The sequence below is a fragment of the Xiphophorus couchianus genome, chromosome 22, assembly GCF_001444195.1.
Source record: "Xiphophorus couchianus chromosome 22, X_couchianus-1.0, whole genome shotgun sequence".
Taxonomy (NCBI): Eukaryota; Metazoa; Chordata; class Actinopteri; order Cyprinodontiformes; family Poeciliidae; genus Xiphophorus; species Xiphophorus couchianus.
The window spans coordinates 26,490,075-26,505,278 of NC_040249.1; the positions used below are offsets into that span (position 1 = coordinate 26,490,075).

General features: G+C 40.4%; 1 protein-coding gene across 6 annotated transcripts in view; it reads left to right on the top strand.

Moving 5' to 3' along the window:
• Positions 1–15,204, top strand: part of raph1b (Ras association (RalGDS/AF-6) and pleckstrin homology domains 1b) — a 40,822-nt gene that overhangs the window by 21,049 nt on the left and 4,569 nt on the right. For 4 of the 6 annotated variants that reach the window (XM_028007339.1, XM_028007341.1, XM_028007340.1 and 1 more), the window contains 15 exons: positions 2,828–2,947; positions 3,197–3,302; positions 3,414–3,608; positions 4,367–4,800; positions 5,888–5,974; positions 6,558–6,632; positions 9,162–9,239; positions 11,246–11,405; positions 11,491–11,612; positions 11,838–11,903; positions 12,013–12,156; positions 13,701–13,811; positions 14,622–14,720; positions 14,808–14,928; positions 15,012–15,148. In XM_028007339.1, coding sequence (XP_027863140.1) covers positions 2,828–2,947; positions 3,197–3,302; positions 3,414–3,608; positions 4,367–4,800; positions 5,888–5,974; positions 6,558–6,632; positions 9,162–9,239; positions 11,246–11,405; positions 11,491–11,612; positions 11,838–11,903; positions 12,013–12,156; positions 13,701–13,811; positions 14,622–14,720; positions 14,808–14,928; positions 15,012–15,148 — 2,055 coding nt within the window. The remainder of the gene's footprint in view (positions 1–2,827; positions 2,948–3,196; positions 3,303–3,413; positions 3,609–4,366; positions 4,801–5,887; positions 5,975–6,557; positions 6,633–9,161; positions 9,240–11,245; positions 11,406–11,490; positions 11,613–11,837; positions 11,904–12,012; positions 12,157–13,700; positions 13,812–14,621; positions 14,721–14,807; positions 14,929–15,011; positions 15,149–15,204) is intronic. The other 2 variants (XM_028007338.1, XM_028007342.1) reach the window with 2 other exon arrangements.

The window sequence follows — 15,204 nt, forward strand, 5'->3', positions numbered from 1 at the left end:
AATCAGATTCTGCAGGCCAGACCTCAAAGAAAACCAATAATCGGTATGGGCTGGAAGATTGGTGCATTTTATTCTGACAAAAACACACTATACTTTCTTCTCTTTATTCCTTTTTTGTTGATTCACCAGCTACAAGAGTAATCGTTCACAAAAAGACCTAGGAAAAGAGACTCCACTGGGAAGTCCTTTGACCTCTGCTCATTCAGTTTAGACCCCTGACCCATCCAGATCAATGTCGGTCATGCTCAGACAAGAAAGAATAGCGTAGCTCTGTATCAGGAGGGAAAAGGCCAAGGCTGGCATTCAATGGTGATAATGCTCCTGCACATACACACTCAGACACACAGCATCTTCCTCCAAGCCCTGCATCTCGGCCAGGTCATGGTCCATAAGCTTAAAAGCTGGGCCGCAGGTGGTAATTCACTTAAACCTGCAGCAGGATCTCTGGTTAAGGCTGTGATTCCATTAGGATGACATAACTAGAGTCATTGTCGAAGAGCGCTTTGTTTTAGGTTATGCACTGATTGTTACTCTGGGTTTTTTTGTTGTTGTTTTTTTTTTTTACCTTATTTTTGTCTAGATTTAATCAAGACTGACACTTCATCTGCTGTAAGTTAAATCAGGTCTTGAAGATATGGAACCTAAATATTTTCTGGGTCAATGTAGGCAAAATGAAACCATGGATACTGTTTTTCCTATTGTTGAAAACCTGTGTCCATCTTTTATCCTACCATCAATCCATCTGTGGATTCGTTTATCCGTCCCTCCACTAGTCATCCACTTGACCATCTATCAATCCATTGTTGCATTAATTAATTTCATTCATTCACCGTCAATCTATTATTGCATTCATCTGTCAACCTATCCATTCATCCAGCTGTTGGTCTGTAATTTATACATTTTTGTCCTCTCCAATAATCCAACCATTAATTTCTTTTTGGTCCGTTTTACTGTCCTCTGTATTTGAAGGATGAGTAATTAAAGCTGGATCTGGGCAGAAATATCTCCCATGAATTTAGACTAAAATACTGTATTTATATTTTTTATTTAGAAGTCTAGAAATGTAAGTCTTTGTAAATATGTAAATGTAAATATTGTGTCGTTAAATGTATAGTAACCCTAAAACAAGTGTCGGTGAGTGTCGCTGGAGCCACATGTACCCAAATCAAGAAATGATAATGACTGAATGGTAATCTGGGGAACCACAAATCCTCAGTAAATGGTCCATTTGATGGCTGTAAGGGTGGAGGAGTCTGGACCTCATTTTCAACTTGTCTTCCCACACCCTCATATATCTCCCCTTCCCAGTAAGTGGTGCAGAAAACAGAAGGACAGCTGGAGTTTCCTGACACGGAGCGGGTCATAAGGGAAATGAGGAATTCTGCACATCCAGGCCATTTCCTGTTCCGCCTCACACACTCGCTTGCGAGAGGATGGATGTAATTTCAAACACGCTCGCACCCAGATTTACTTGGTTTGTTTTTAGGTTGCATATGCATATCCCACCTTCTTATTCAAGCTGATGGGCCAAGTCCCAATGCCAAGGCAGAAAGCTATCCATCATCAATGCTGTAATGTGACACTGTAACAAGTGTCTCCCAACTGCTGTGGGGTTTCAGTCTGCGTTGCCACCCAGTACTGCTTTGCTTTTCAGCTCCAACCACATTTACTTCAAGCTTTTACCTCTCTCCTGTAGCACAACATGGATTTTAAACAGCTTTTCTTGTAGAAGCTCAGGAATTCCCATAAAAGCATAAAAAAAAATCTTTTGCCGGATCAAACGAATGAGGGTCATCAGAGGAGTTAATCCTGGTTTGGTACAGACCCAGTTTGGTGACTGACACTACATGGGTTGGATAACTGGAGGCAGTGACACCGTCTGAAAACATCAATGGGATTACTGGGGAATATTCCATCAGACGGCTCTGGAGGGAGATTGCTGGACTGTACCAAACGATTGACTCACATTTACTGTCCACAGATCTTCATATTGTGATCGATAGTATCTCCTCCTCATGTTCTAGTTAAAATATTCACTTATTACTTGTCAGCTCCAACCACCGTATTAAGACGTTAATGTTATTTATAGCTTTATTGGGTTCAATATGCTAAATTTGAAGGTGCTGCGTTATTATCCATAAATGGAAATATTTCCTGTATTAAAGGTGGTGATTCAAAAGCATTTTTGCTTCAGAAAAATGTCTGTTTGTCATGACACTTAACAGGTTGATTTTCATTTATGCTTTCAAGATTTTTAGGTATTCTCTCTGTAAAATTTAGGTTTATGTACAATGTGAAATTCTAAACTCCTAGGTTTCAAACTAATTCATTTAATAACCTCTTTATATCCAGTGATGTGTAATGGCACATATATGCGGTGGATTTTGTTTTGTATTTGATTTGTGATGTAGTTATGTTTGCCAAAATTTGATTAAAAATCAAAATGTTATTCATAAAATAAAAAAAATCTAAACTCCTATTAAGAGAATGTGCCTATTCTTTAAGTTTTACCTTTTATTTATGCCATCAGTTGAAACAGTGCCTCCTCTTGATTTGACTTTTTGCTTTACAATGAAATGACTTCATTTATATTCAGCTGAGCTACTCTTTCTGTCCACTTGGGGGTGCTGTATCACTAAAAACATCTGTGAAGTCCCTCAGTTTAACACATTTCAGTCCTTATTATGATCTTAAATGTTGTGTGTGGCCTTTAATTTGTCCTGCATCACTTTCACTGGCTGATGTCACCAGGTAATGTTAAACTGGTGTCTTCTCATCCCATCCCTATAATCTATAATATAGTAATTTCTAATTTTTGTGTGTGCAGATGGATCAGGTGTCGGACGACGAGCTGGACCATGGGGCGGAGGAGGACAGCGACAAGGAGGACCAGGACCTGGACAAGATGTTTGGGGCCTGGCTGGGTGAGCTGGACAAGCTCACACAGGTAGGCAGACAGGCAGGAGGAAATAAGGAAGAGGCTGTATCCATGGCAACCGTAACACTGCTAATCCTGTCTCTGTTTCCTAGCAACTCTCCCCTTCACTTTACATTGTGCAGATATGCAGCGCTGTGTGTGAGACACTGAGGAGCATTGCAGTCAGACGTGGTTGTTATGATCCCCTGCCTTGGTTGTGTTTCGGTGTTTGCTGATTTTTTTTTGTTTGTTTGTTGTTGTTTTTTTCATTCATCATAGAGTCTGGATGATGGTCGGCCACAAAAAGCACTGCAGAAGCCGCCTCTCAGGCAGGAGACGAACATAGCCAACTTCTCCTACCGCTTCTCTATGTACAACATAAATGGTGAGACTCGGGTGTCAAAAGGCAGCACAACAAAAATAATTTCCTAATAAATTGAGTTCCCTCCATAATGAACCTATTTCCTCCTCCATCCCCTGTGAAATCTTTTCACAGAGGCTCTGAATCAGGGAGACACCGTCGACCTGGATGCCCTCATGGCCGACCTTTGCTCCATCGAGCAAGAGCTCAGCACCATCTCCAAACCAAACTCAGCGTCTCGCAGCCAGAACAAGGGACAACAGAGGGGCCCCGGGGGCCGCAGTGCCAGCACCAAGCACCCTGGCACCAGTGGAGGGGGAAACAGCGGAGGTAGTTCAGTCTCTTTACAGCGTGCAGCATTTTAAGGAGATTGTGTCATGAGTTACTCCCCTGCTTTGTGTGCAAATCAAAGGTCAGCAGAATTACAAAGACTTGAGTTTGACTCTCTCGGGATAAATAGGTGCTTTTAAATGAGTCGCTGTGAGGGGAGAATGAGCGCCGGCTTTGTTCTCTGCTGGTTCAGATTAGAAAAGGCTGACCAAATGAGCAGCGGCTCACAGGAAGCAGGAGTCAGTCAAACTCTGTCCAGTCACAGAAAAATACACAAAAGGGTTTTTATGAAAGGATTTCTTGCTCTTTCACTAGGTTTTGTGTTTTTTGAAGAATATTAAAAATTGTTTTTCAATTTGAAATTTAAAAAATATACTTCCACATCCACATTGGCTTCATTAAGGATGAAGTGATTAAGTTGATAAAGAAGATGTGATCCAGTTTTTTATTTGTAGAGATTAACTATGAGAGAAGGCTGTTTTCATCCATCCATCTATTTTTTGTCCATTAATTTCATCTGTCCATCCTGACATCTGTAGATATATCGGCCATAAATGTGTTTAAGTTTTGTGTTTTATACTTGAAATGGGCAAGCATAGACTCTAAGAACTCCTGAGAGTCTAAAAAGTATAAAGAACGTTTTCCACTTGTAAAAGATCCAAAGAAAGGGATTTCTGAACGTGTCGAAGTTCACTGTTTTTTGTGGTAGATCACTTCTGTGTTCTCAGTGTTTTTTTTTCCTTAAACATTTCCTTCAGGAAGCACGAGCAGCAGTGCCAGAGCGTCGCCGGCCAGCACGGTTCGGGGCGGCAGCGCCAGCTCTCGATCCGCGGCTTCCAACATCTCCCTGGACGACATCACCTCCCAGCTGGAGAAGGCCTCCCTCAGCATGGATGAAGCAGCGCGTCAGACTTCCTCTTCTTCTTCTACTTCGTCTTCCTCGTCTTCAGTGTCCTCCACAGCTTTGCGGCGCCCCTCCTCCGGATCGTCCGGTGGCAGGCAGCACCGCAGAACCGGTTCGGTGGGCACAGCCTGTGAGCAGGAGGCTCAGTCGCAGCGCTCCAGCATTAATTCGGCGTGCGCCTCGGCTTCCAGCATGGACTCCCTGGATGTGGATAAAGGGATGACGGGAGGAGAGGCAGATGAGCAGGGCAGTCCGAGCTCGCAAGGGCAGAACCAGACCAGCACAGAGGTATGATATTTGCACGGAAACCAAAAACAGAGCACACAGCAAAATAAGGGGGATAGTTTGAGTTGCATGTTTTTGGTGTGTGTTGTGCATTCTCTTGTGTAATGAAACCCACTGCAATCTACAAAGTTTTGGATTGCAATGTTAACAACTTTTTCTGGGCTCCTGGAACTCACCACCGGCTTTCTGACTAAACCAGATGAACCTCTAAAGCAGTCTTTCTCAAACTGCGGTCATCAAGGTACTGCATGCAAATAACCGTTTATTTGCTGTGATGTGAGCTCAAAGTGCGACATGTACAGTTAGCTTACCAAAGGATTGTGTTTAAAAATAATAATGGATAAGTGGCTTATGACAAGGTCACTCAAAAGAGAAGCCGACGATACCAGTGGAAAGAAAACACCAGGACTACTTATGTAGTCAGAGAAATTCATGTCAGCATGAGTACGGTAGTTTTCAGTTTCTCGGGGTGAGTTTACAAAACTGTTTTAAGACACTGTTACAATACGTAGCGTGCTGAGTGCGAGGTGGTGAGCAGCGCTGCGCCCCACGTTGACTACCTGCATCTAAACACCTAAAATAAAATAATAGATTATGTCGGGCTTTCCTCGGGCTGAAAGAAAATGTTCGTTTCTACCAAGCAACTCAATTTTATTTTTCTTTTATCCTGCTTCTAAATTACAAATAGTTCTAAAATATAATTAACACAACACTTGGAATGAAAAAAAATATCCTTTTTTCATGTTGTGTTATTGCGGTGATCATTTAAAGTTAGGTGGTCCGTGAGTGTTTAATCCTCAGCCTGAAAAGGCTTGAGAAACACTGCTCTAAAGTGTTGGTAAGACGCATTTAATCTGCTTTTAGGCAAAGCAAATCTCAGCTTTATTTCTAGCCTGTAGAAGCTTGAAGAAAAACAGGCGTCCAAAAAAAGAAGAAAAACAAAAACCATGTTATCCTGCATGTCTCCCTCTCTCTCTCCTGCATGTGTTCACTTTGTTTCTGTTTGCATCCTTTGATTTATCGTTGGCCTCTTTCCACAAACACACACACACCCGCTCGTCTGCCTGCCTGCACCTTCCGACTTTTCCAGCATGTCACACTGCGACGGGCCTGCAGTAGGCCGGCCAGACGCCAGCTTGACTTCACCTCCCGCGAGGGTGAAGTGGACCAGGCCACTGTAAGTTTGCATGTGAGGAGTACAGTCAACTGTTATTGTGGAAAGTAGCTTTTATGGTATTGAAAATGCAGAACATTGTTGTGAGTTCAAATTGGGGTTTTGGGAATGTTTTACACCTGTTTTAAAAAAAAAAACATTTAGCAGTTCTTATAAAAAAAAAAATCTAATGGTTATTTGTGTATGGATGTGGTTTTCAGATTTTTAGTTCATTTTTAGAAACCCTTTCTGCAGCGCTATGATCATAATATTTCACTTTTGTTCATAAAACAATGAGATGTAAAAACTGCTGTAAAAAGATGTGTGAAGGCAGCTGAACTGTAAGTGAAACTACATCTGAATTTGCCTCACACTTCACACAGTCTTTCATTCAGCTCCCACAGCTGCAGCTAATGACAACCACAACCGCTGAGTGCTTTATTTAGAGTCTTCTCTCTTTTCCACGCTGCTTTATTCTTTTTTTTTTTTTTTAAAGAATCACAACACCTGCAATTAATAAGCCTCAGATAATCATCTGGCACTGACTTCCCTGTATTTTGTCTCTTCCTCTGCTCTTTCTTTTTTTATCTCCTGTTCCTCACCCAAGCATTCCTATCTGGACCGAGAAACCTCACTCATTCTGAAAAGCATAGCTGGGAAGCCTTCTCACCTCCTGACCAAGGTGACTTCCTTTTACACTCCATGATCGGTCTGGGTGCCTGTGGAGTCTCTGCATGCCTGCTGGGGGGGAAAAAATCCATCTTTCAGGGTTCTGACACAGTCTGGAAAATTTTGGAATTAGATTTTAGTGTTTTTGACATCTGGATAGCGATGGGGGCATAGGCTCTGGAAAGTTGTATCAGTAAAAGTTTGGTAGTTTACCATAACAATGTGTGGGAACCCTGGTCTTTATTATTGGGGAAAACCAAGATCGCCATATTCAGTTATCTGTATGTAGGCTTTGATTGCAGTTTTTAGGATGGATAGTATCGAATTAATTTTTCCTTATTAACTTCACCATGAGTTGGTCTTTATTAAACATTATTCAGATGAGGGCTTTTATCTTTGGATCTGTGTTGGTTCTCCTTTCCGTGTTTTTTCTACATGCAGCTTACTGTTGATTTACTTTCTGTTTTATGAGGAAATAATCTTGCCAAGCTAATGTATCAACCTTTTTGAGGTTTAATGTTTCTTGTATCTGTCAATGTTATGCAGTACTTTTCCATTATTTAAGTTGAAACTGGGGCTAGATTTACAAAGTCTCTATCTCAGAAGTTTTTACAATTATATAGAAATTTATCATAAATCAGCTTGTGCAGTCCTGTCACATAAAACAGATCGGTTTCTGTGATATACAGGCCAGTCTAATCCTAAATGTAATTAACACAAAATGATTTGATTAAGCCTTTTTTCCTCCTCAGAAAGCATGTGGTGACAGTAGAAAAGTTTCATTTTGGGGCATTTTGAAATCCCCGGGAATAGTCGTCAAGTTTTAAATCTTGATTTTTTTATTTTAATTTTTTTGAGCAGTCATTTAATCATGAACTGAAATTTGGAGAGAAGTGGGTGATATGGACTTAAAGCTTTATCTCTTTTTTTGTGTGGCATATTGTGATAACAATAAAAATTATGATAATAAAAAAACTTATATCTTATTTTTAGGTAACTGTGTGGCTGCCACAGCAAATGCTGTTCTTGGAAAAACACCATTCCCATTTTGAAATTGACTTCCTCAGAATACCACTAATATCACTAAACTGCACACAGTAACTGCATTTACTTTCCCGATATTTATTGATGCTCTCATGGAATGACCTGTGAAGAAAATGGAATTACATTGTTGTTCTTTTATTTACTGTCAATAACTTAAATTTAACTCGACAGTGATAAATCCAATTTCTTATCATCGCGATAAATGATCAATTATATGATAAATGCTCACCCCTAGAAGGGAAATCCTGCAATGCACAAGCCGCGAGAATGAACTCGCGAATGTGGAATACTGATATCTGAGAGCGAGCAAGGCGGGGAAAGAGTGGAAAGACATTAAAGTGTGAGGATGCCAAAGCAAAAATAAAAAAGAAATGCCCCAACTATGTAGAAGAGCTCTTGAAAACTGGCTGGGTGTGAACGTGTCAGTAGAGTAGGACCAGAAACAGGAGTTGTGCTGGTGTCAGAGGGTTAAATCTGAGGTTAAACCCACCCTGACCCCCTTACTCTGAACGCCGGCCGCTCCGACTCGGCCACACCGACTCCATTAATGTTTGCTTGCTTTGAAGCTACTCATGTGAAAAAGACAGTCTGGGTCAAAGGGAGGAGGGGGTAGTTCTTGTTTATACCCCTCACCCTCTTTCTGCGAACACATCTGTAGACGTCGTCAAATATTCAGCACCTCATTCACCCAAATTCCACCGCCGCACATCCCTGCCACTGTGGCTTAGCCTCAGGACCGGAGGCTGCCATCGTCTCTCGCCGATTGGCTGGAGGGTCCTGAGAAAGCAGCTCTCTGGTTGGCTGACCCCTTCGGCTCCTACTATATCTGTGGGGATTATGCTCCATCGATTGGGCACGCTCCCAAAGCCTGGCTGCTGTTCTGAAGAGAGGAAGGGAAGAGGCAAGGGGGAGGGGCGTCTTCCTTCCTACTATCTCGGGTTTTTTTTTTTTTTTTGGTTTGTCAAATTGTGCACATTGGGTGCACATGTGAATGTCAGTGAACCCCCACGCCGCCGCAGACTTTTACCCAGTTTCATCCCCGCCGACGATCATTGTGGAACAACTTTACAATGTTTCCCACTTCTTCCGAGGATTTTATATTTTTTGGGGATTCATAGATGCTCTTTGAAGGGTCGGTGCATCAATCTGTAGCCTCGCGTCCTTTAGGAATCTTCTAGCATTGTTTAAGAGGATCAAAGGAAGCTGCAGCAGCTTCCTTTGAATCCAGAATGATGGAGTGCCACGTTTGAGAGAATGTCATAGCTGCAACCGCAACGATTCACATCAGTTATATAACATATTAATTACACAAGTGTAAGCATTGCTAACCTGTAGAATGGAGATGATGGCATCTTGCTGGAGAGGGCAGGTAAGCTACGAAAATGGAGAGAAAAATCCTTATGTAGTTTGCGGCATTTCAACTTTTAAAAAAGCTTAAATTGGAAGAAGCTGTGTGTGTGCCATGATGGATTAAACATGTTCCTGTGTGTCCATCCAGGAGGAACAAGCCGCCAAGATCAAGGCAGAGAAGATCCGTGTCGCTCTGGAGAAAATCAAGGAGGCGCAGGTCAAAAAGGTAAATGCGTTTTTGTTTTTTTTCTGAACACTTTCAGACTCAATCTGTCTTCATGAAACTCCTGCGATCTTAAGAAGCACTCATCATCTTGTCAGATACGCTTTTGAACTTCATCCATGGCAAGGCAACAAAGCGCAGGGAAAATAGGTCAATGCAGCGTTTGATTGTGGAAGCAAGAAGTCAGTCTGTGCATTGAAAGACAATGCAGCTATTTTTCTTTTTTGCTTTTCCACTTCCACCGTAACCTGCTCTGATGTTTGACTGGACGACTGCAGCCTCTGTCTCCATTTATGTATCGATACTGGACTCCACATGAATGAACCGACTGTGTAAATGAGGACAAATGCATTTTGCAGAATGGTGTTCCTTTTTTTAAATGTGTGATTAATGGGTGAAACCCAGCAGTGTTCCAACCAACAGGGCTCTTCTTTGACATGACCAGATAAAGGGAAGCTTGGTACAGCTGCAACATGAGAATCAGTGATTCGCTGAATGCATGCAATTCCATCAGCTTTGTTGTATTTTAATTAAAAATTCAACATTTCTCATCAACTTTTATGCAGTAGAGATTCAGAAGGGGGTGAGTCGGTTTGTATTCTGAGAAATGTAGGTCAGGCTCCCCATGTCTGAGGCTCCGTTGTAGTGCCTTCACTGGTTTGGGTTTCAGCTCAATCATCCGGGTCAAAGGGTCGGCAAAACAAAAATTGGAGGTGTTGGGAAGCAGTTATTGGCTTTATCGGTTTGGATTCAGCGATAGGAATTAAAACTTGCCTCCAGCTATTGTAAAGTTTTAACCTCATTAGGTTTCAAAGTATGTTTTTCAGGCACTCCTAAAGTCTTGTTTTAATAGCTTTTTTTTTTCAGGAGTAGAGGTGTAAGTGCCATCAAGCTACAAAACAGAATCAAATATTTTAACAAAGACAAAATAAGTTAATGTTTTAAGGTGTCTTTAGCTTTTAAAATTAGCAATTAGCATTGCAACCACTAGCTTTTTAAACGGGTATCAACATTTTCAAATTCAGCATGTTTGTGAACAGACGGTTACTGAAAGCTGTTTAATGTTCCTGTTGTCTGTGGAAAGCTCTTTTTCGCTTTCATGCAGCCTGAATGAACTGACTGAGTTTACAAACGGAAACTTTGTAAATCAAGGTTGATCAAACTGAATATAATCCAAGTTCTGTCATATGCTGACCTTTCGGTGCGTATCTGTTTATCTGTGTGTAACAACAAACTGGTCGGTCAGACATGAGGATAAAATGGTAATTTTTGGAAAAAGAGGGGTTTTTTCATCAAAGTAACTGTAAAATATACAAATATAATAATGCCTGGCCTTTGAAAGAGATTAGAGCCAAAACAGCTACCAAACAAACAGTTCAAACTCAAGTACAAATGTTTTTTGTTGCTCGTTTACCATATTTTCCCTCCACTAAACTTTTCATCAATGTCCTCGGAACAGCCGTATTTTACAGCGTTGGAATTTGGAGCTTACCATCTAAGTGTAAGCTGTCAGTGAACATTTTTTTTATCAGTTAGCATTTTTAGCATTGGTTTCAGACATGGGAAAAACAACACAAACAAACATACATAAATGAATAAAAAGGGGAAAAGCATATGCTTATTTAATTCTACTCCTTATGTTTAAAAAAACCCCACAAACACCAATTACCAGTTCATTTCAGTTTCTTATCTCATAAACAAATAACAAAAGCCCCATAAAAATGCGTATTACATACGATATATGGATATTTAAAGACAAAGGAAAACAAATAACTTAAATAAGTGAACAAATTACCTGTGAAAATGTCTGTTAAGTCAGCATTTTCATCATGATTATTTAGGTTGTAACATAACGTTTCTGCTTATTGGGCTTATACATCAACATTTTGTTAATATTCTGATGCATTTAGTTGAATATACCTGGTAAATACAGACGTCTGTATTTTATTGGTCACAAAAAGCAATAAATACCTTTACTAATTGTTTCTAACGCTCCTGTTCTTTCTCAGCTGGTGATTCGGGTCCATATGTCGGACGAGAGCTCCAAGACCATGATGGTGGATGAGCGGCAGTCGGTCAGACAGGTGCTGGACAGCCTGCTGGATAAGTCTCACTGTGGCTACAGTCCAGACTGGTCTCTGGTGGAAACCATTACGGAGCTGCAGATGGGTAAGCCAGCCGTCCATCCTGACTCAACTAAGCACGCTTAATGATGTTGACGACAGGTTTTTAATTGCGCCATAATCTTTTCCAGAACGTATATTTGAGGACCATGAGAACTTGGTGGAGAACCTGTTAAACTGGACCCGGGACAGCCACAACAAGCTCATGTTCATCGAGCGCATCGAGAAGTACGCTCTCTTCAAGAACCCCCAGGTGAGCGCCCGTTAATCTGCTCGTGCCGCGCACGCAAACACATAGTTTATGCATGCTGAGTGCTTACACAGCTGCCAGTCAGGGAGGGAACTTGAAAGTAGGTCAAAACTCTAAAGCGAGTTGAGGTGAATAATTTATTTACCGTAAGACGAGGTGTGTTTCCAGCTTCACTCCCCCTCCTCTTTGTCATCGACTCACTGTCCTGTTCCCTTCAATCCCTTTCAGAACTACTTGTTGGGGCGGAAGGAGACATCAGAGATGGCTGACCGGAATAAAGAAGCTCTACTAGAGGTAAAGACGTGCAAAACGACCTTTGGTTTTGTTTCTACTGCTGGTAGAAGGAAATGAAAACAGAGAATCACACTATTTTATTTTGTTCTTTGTCATTTTTGCCTTTCAGGAATGCTTCTGCGGCGGATCGGTGTCGGTGCCAGAGATTGAGGGGATTCTGTGGCTCAAAGAGGATGGAAAAAAGTCGTGGAAAAAGCGTTACTTTCTCCTCAGGGCTTCAGGGATCTATTATGTCCCAAAAGGCAAAGCAAAGGTCAGCTTAGACTTGTGTTTATGAATAATCCTATTGAGACCTCTGCCTTTCTAATAAAGTTAGCACTTTTACGACTATCAAAAGTGACATTTAAATATAACTCTTATAAAACTACAGATCATTTTTGATGCAAGTGTTTGTATCATTTTTGTATAATTTGATAATAACCGTGGTTGTCATGCGTATATGTAGTTTTATAAAGATAAGAACACTACATATTTTTGTAAAATGTTAGAGATATATATATTTTTAAAAATTAACTTTTATAAAATGTATTGTTTTTGATACAAGCCCTTCTGAGATATCATGCTCTATAACATGTACATGTATTGTTTTTGCATCATTTGTGTCAGTATTGTGTAATTTTTACATCAAATACCTGTTACTAAAGAGGTGGAAGATTTAGAAATAGCTGTATTAAAAGTAACACAATGGGAATTAGGTGCTAACGACACAGTTTTGGTGTTATGTTAAGTTGCTGTAATGGCTCGACTTCTTTTAAAGGCCCAGGGTTAGTTCATGCATACTTTAGCAAATTTGGAGATGCACAAAAAACTCTCTGCCCTCAAAACTTTGTTAAAGTGAGATTTCAGAAAGTACTGAGACCACTACTTCTTTAACACCTTGTTACATTCTCCAGAAACCTGCTGTACTCAGTGAAAATGTTGCTAAGTATTTTTGGACATTCTGTATAAAAAAGAAAAATTAATGGGAGGAAATTTTCTGTTTCATGATAATTGCAAAATCCTTATGTATCAGTTAAAAAAAGTCAAGCAATGTTTCTAATTTTGAGCAGGTACACTTATAAAAATCAGCATTTTATATGCCAGACTTTTAAGGGTTAAACAGAAATGCGAGTTGGGATCATGAGAACCAGATCCACAGTCTGCTCTGCGGTATTTCCTGTTGTGTGCTGAATCACTTTGAAGAACAGTTGAAGCAAACAACGCAGGCCATTTATCATGTATGGTACTAGATCTGAAGTGCACATGTGCTCTTATTTTTGTAAGCATGTGTGCAACGTGCATAATTCCCTAAATTATCTTCCTTTTCTAACCTTTTTCTCCATCAAAAACGATCTACTTAACATCTGAAAATTTAGAAACATGCTCCATGTTCAAAAGCCCCCATATAATCATCATTTAATTAGTATTTTGTGGAATTCTTTCTCAATTAGTTGTAATCTAGATTACAATGTTGTAATGTTCAAATTTGTATTTGTCAAAGTGATAGGAGTAGGAATTAATTTACTAATTCATCACTTAAAAGTTTTTTGTTGTTGTCATAATTAGTGAAATATGCATATCCGGGAGGAGGCCCCGGGGAAGACCCAGGACACGCTGGAGGGACTATGTCTCTCGGCTGGCCTGGGAACGCCTCGGGATTCCCCCGGAAGAGCTAGAAGAAGTGGCTGGGGAGAAGGAAGTCTGGGCCTCCCTTCTGAAGCTGCTACCCCCGCGACCCGACCTCGGATAAGCGGAAGAAGATGGATGGATGGATGGATGGATGGATGCATAATAATGTTGTATCTTGTGTCTCTGAAGGCGTCCAGAGATCTTGTGTGCTTCCTGCAGTTGGATCATGTTAATGTGTATTATGGACAGGACTACCGCAGCAAATACAAGGCTCCTACTGATTACTGCCTGGCCCTGAAGGTAAGGAAATCACTGACCAACACCTTTGTAGATAGTTAACAGGTATAGAAAAAGCTCTTAATAATCAACACTTTTGTTTTTCTATCTATTATTCTGATGATGGCTGCAAAACAATTGGTAAAGGAAAAAGTCACTTTTGTTTGTTGACATGCTAAGCAAGTGGCAGTTACAAACTACAAAAAAATCTGTGCTTTATTTGTGATAGTGCAAGTCGGCTTTGTTAGAGATCAAAAATATATGTGCACACCTTTACAAATTTTCAAAGATGAAAGAGAATCAATTATTGCTACCCAAACGTAAACTGGAACTGCGAGCATTGGTGAGATGAAACTAACATAAAGCTTTTTTACCATCAAACGCTCCGGTTAAGAGTTAAAGTTTGGTGTATAAGTAAATCAAACTTTATAATTGTAAAAAAGTCTTTACAGATGTTTAAGAAAAAACCCAACAAATTAATTAAAAACTACTAGAGAGACACATTGGAAATGTTCAAACTAGAAAATTACATTATTATTATGGAGAAGCTAAAGGATTGAGAGAAATAAACAAATCAATTAAAGAAGATGAAGAGGCGTGAAAATGTAGTCATGTAGCTTAGTAAGGAAAACATTTTTTAAGAAACTTTATTTTCTAACCATATGACCAGAGAGAGATTGGGTCTTTCAGCAGTATATCAAATCCTGATTCCTTTTGATTTTTACTGAGCAAAATTCTGATTATTAATGGGAAATATTTTGTCCTGTTGTTATGTCTTATGCAAGCTGTAGCCACTAGATGGGGCTGTTTATTTACTTTTATTTGCTTTATCAGCACCCCCAAATCCAGAAGAAGTCTCAGTACATCAAATACCTTTGCTGTGACGATGTTAGGACCCTACACCAGTGGGTCAATGGCATCCGCATCGCCAAGGTGAGTCCAAATCAGTTCACTTTGGCCAGTCAGCAATGTTTTTATATGTATTTTCATAAATGACTTGAAGTTTGTACTTATCTATAGTATGGCAAGCAGTTATATGTGAACTACCAGGAAGCAATGAAGAGGACAGAGGCAGCCTATGATTGGTCATCTCTGTCTACCTCCAGCATTCGGTCAGGCTCCAGTTCTGCCAGTATACCTGGTGAGTTTATTTTCCAATCACAGACTCCACTGATAATGCAGCATGAAGTTAAAAAGAAGGTCCTTGTGTTTGCATCCTGTCAGAGTCCCAGTCCAATCATTCAGGTCATTCAGACAGTGGAGTAGACACAGCCTCCTCTCATGGCCGGTCCCAGAGTGTGGTGAGCTCCATTTTCTCTGAAGCCTGGAAGAGAGGAACCCAGATGGAGGAGAATTCTAAAGTATGATTTTCTGTCCACAGACATTAAAATGTATGTTAAATAAGATATTGTGATTT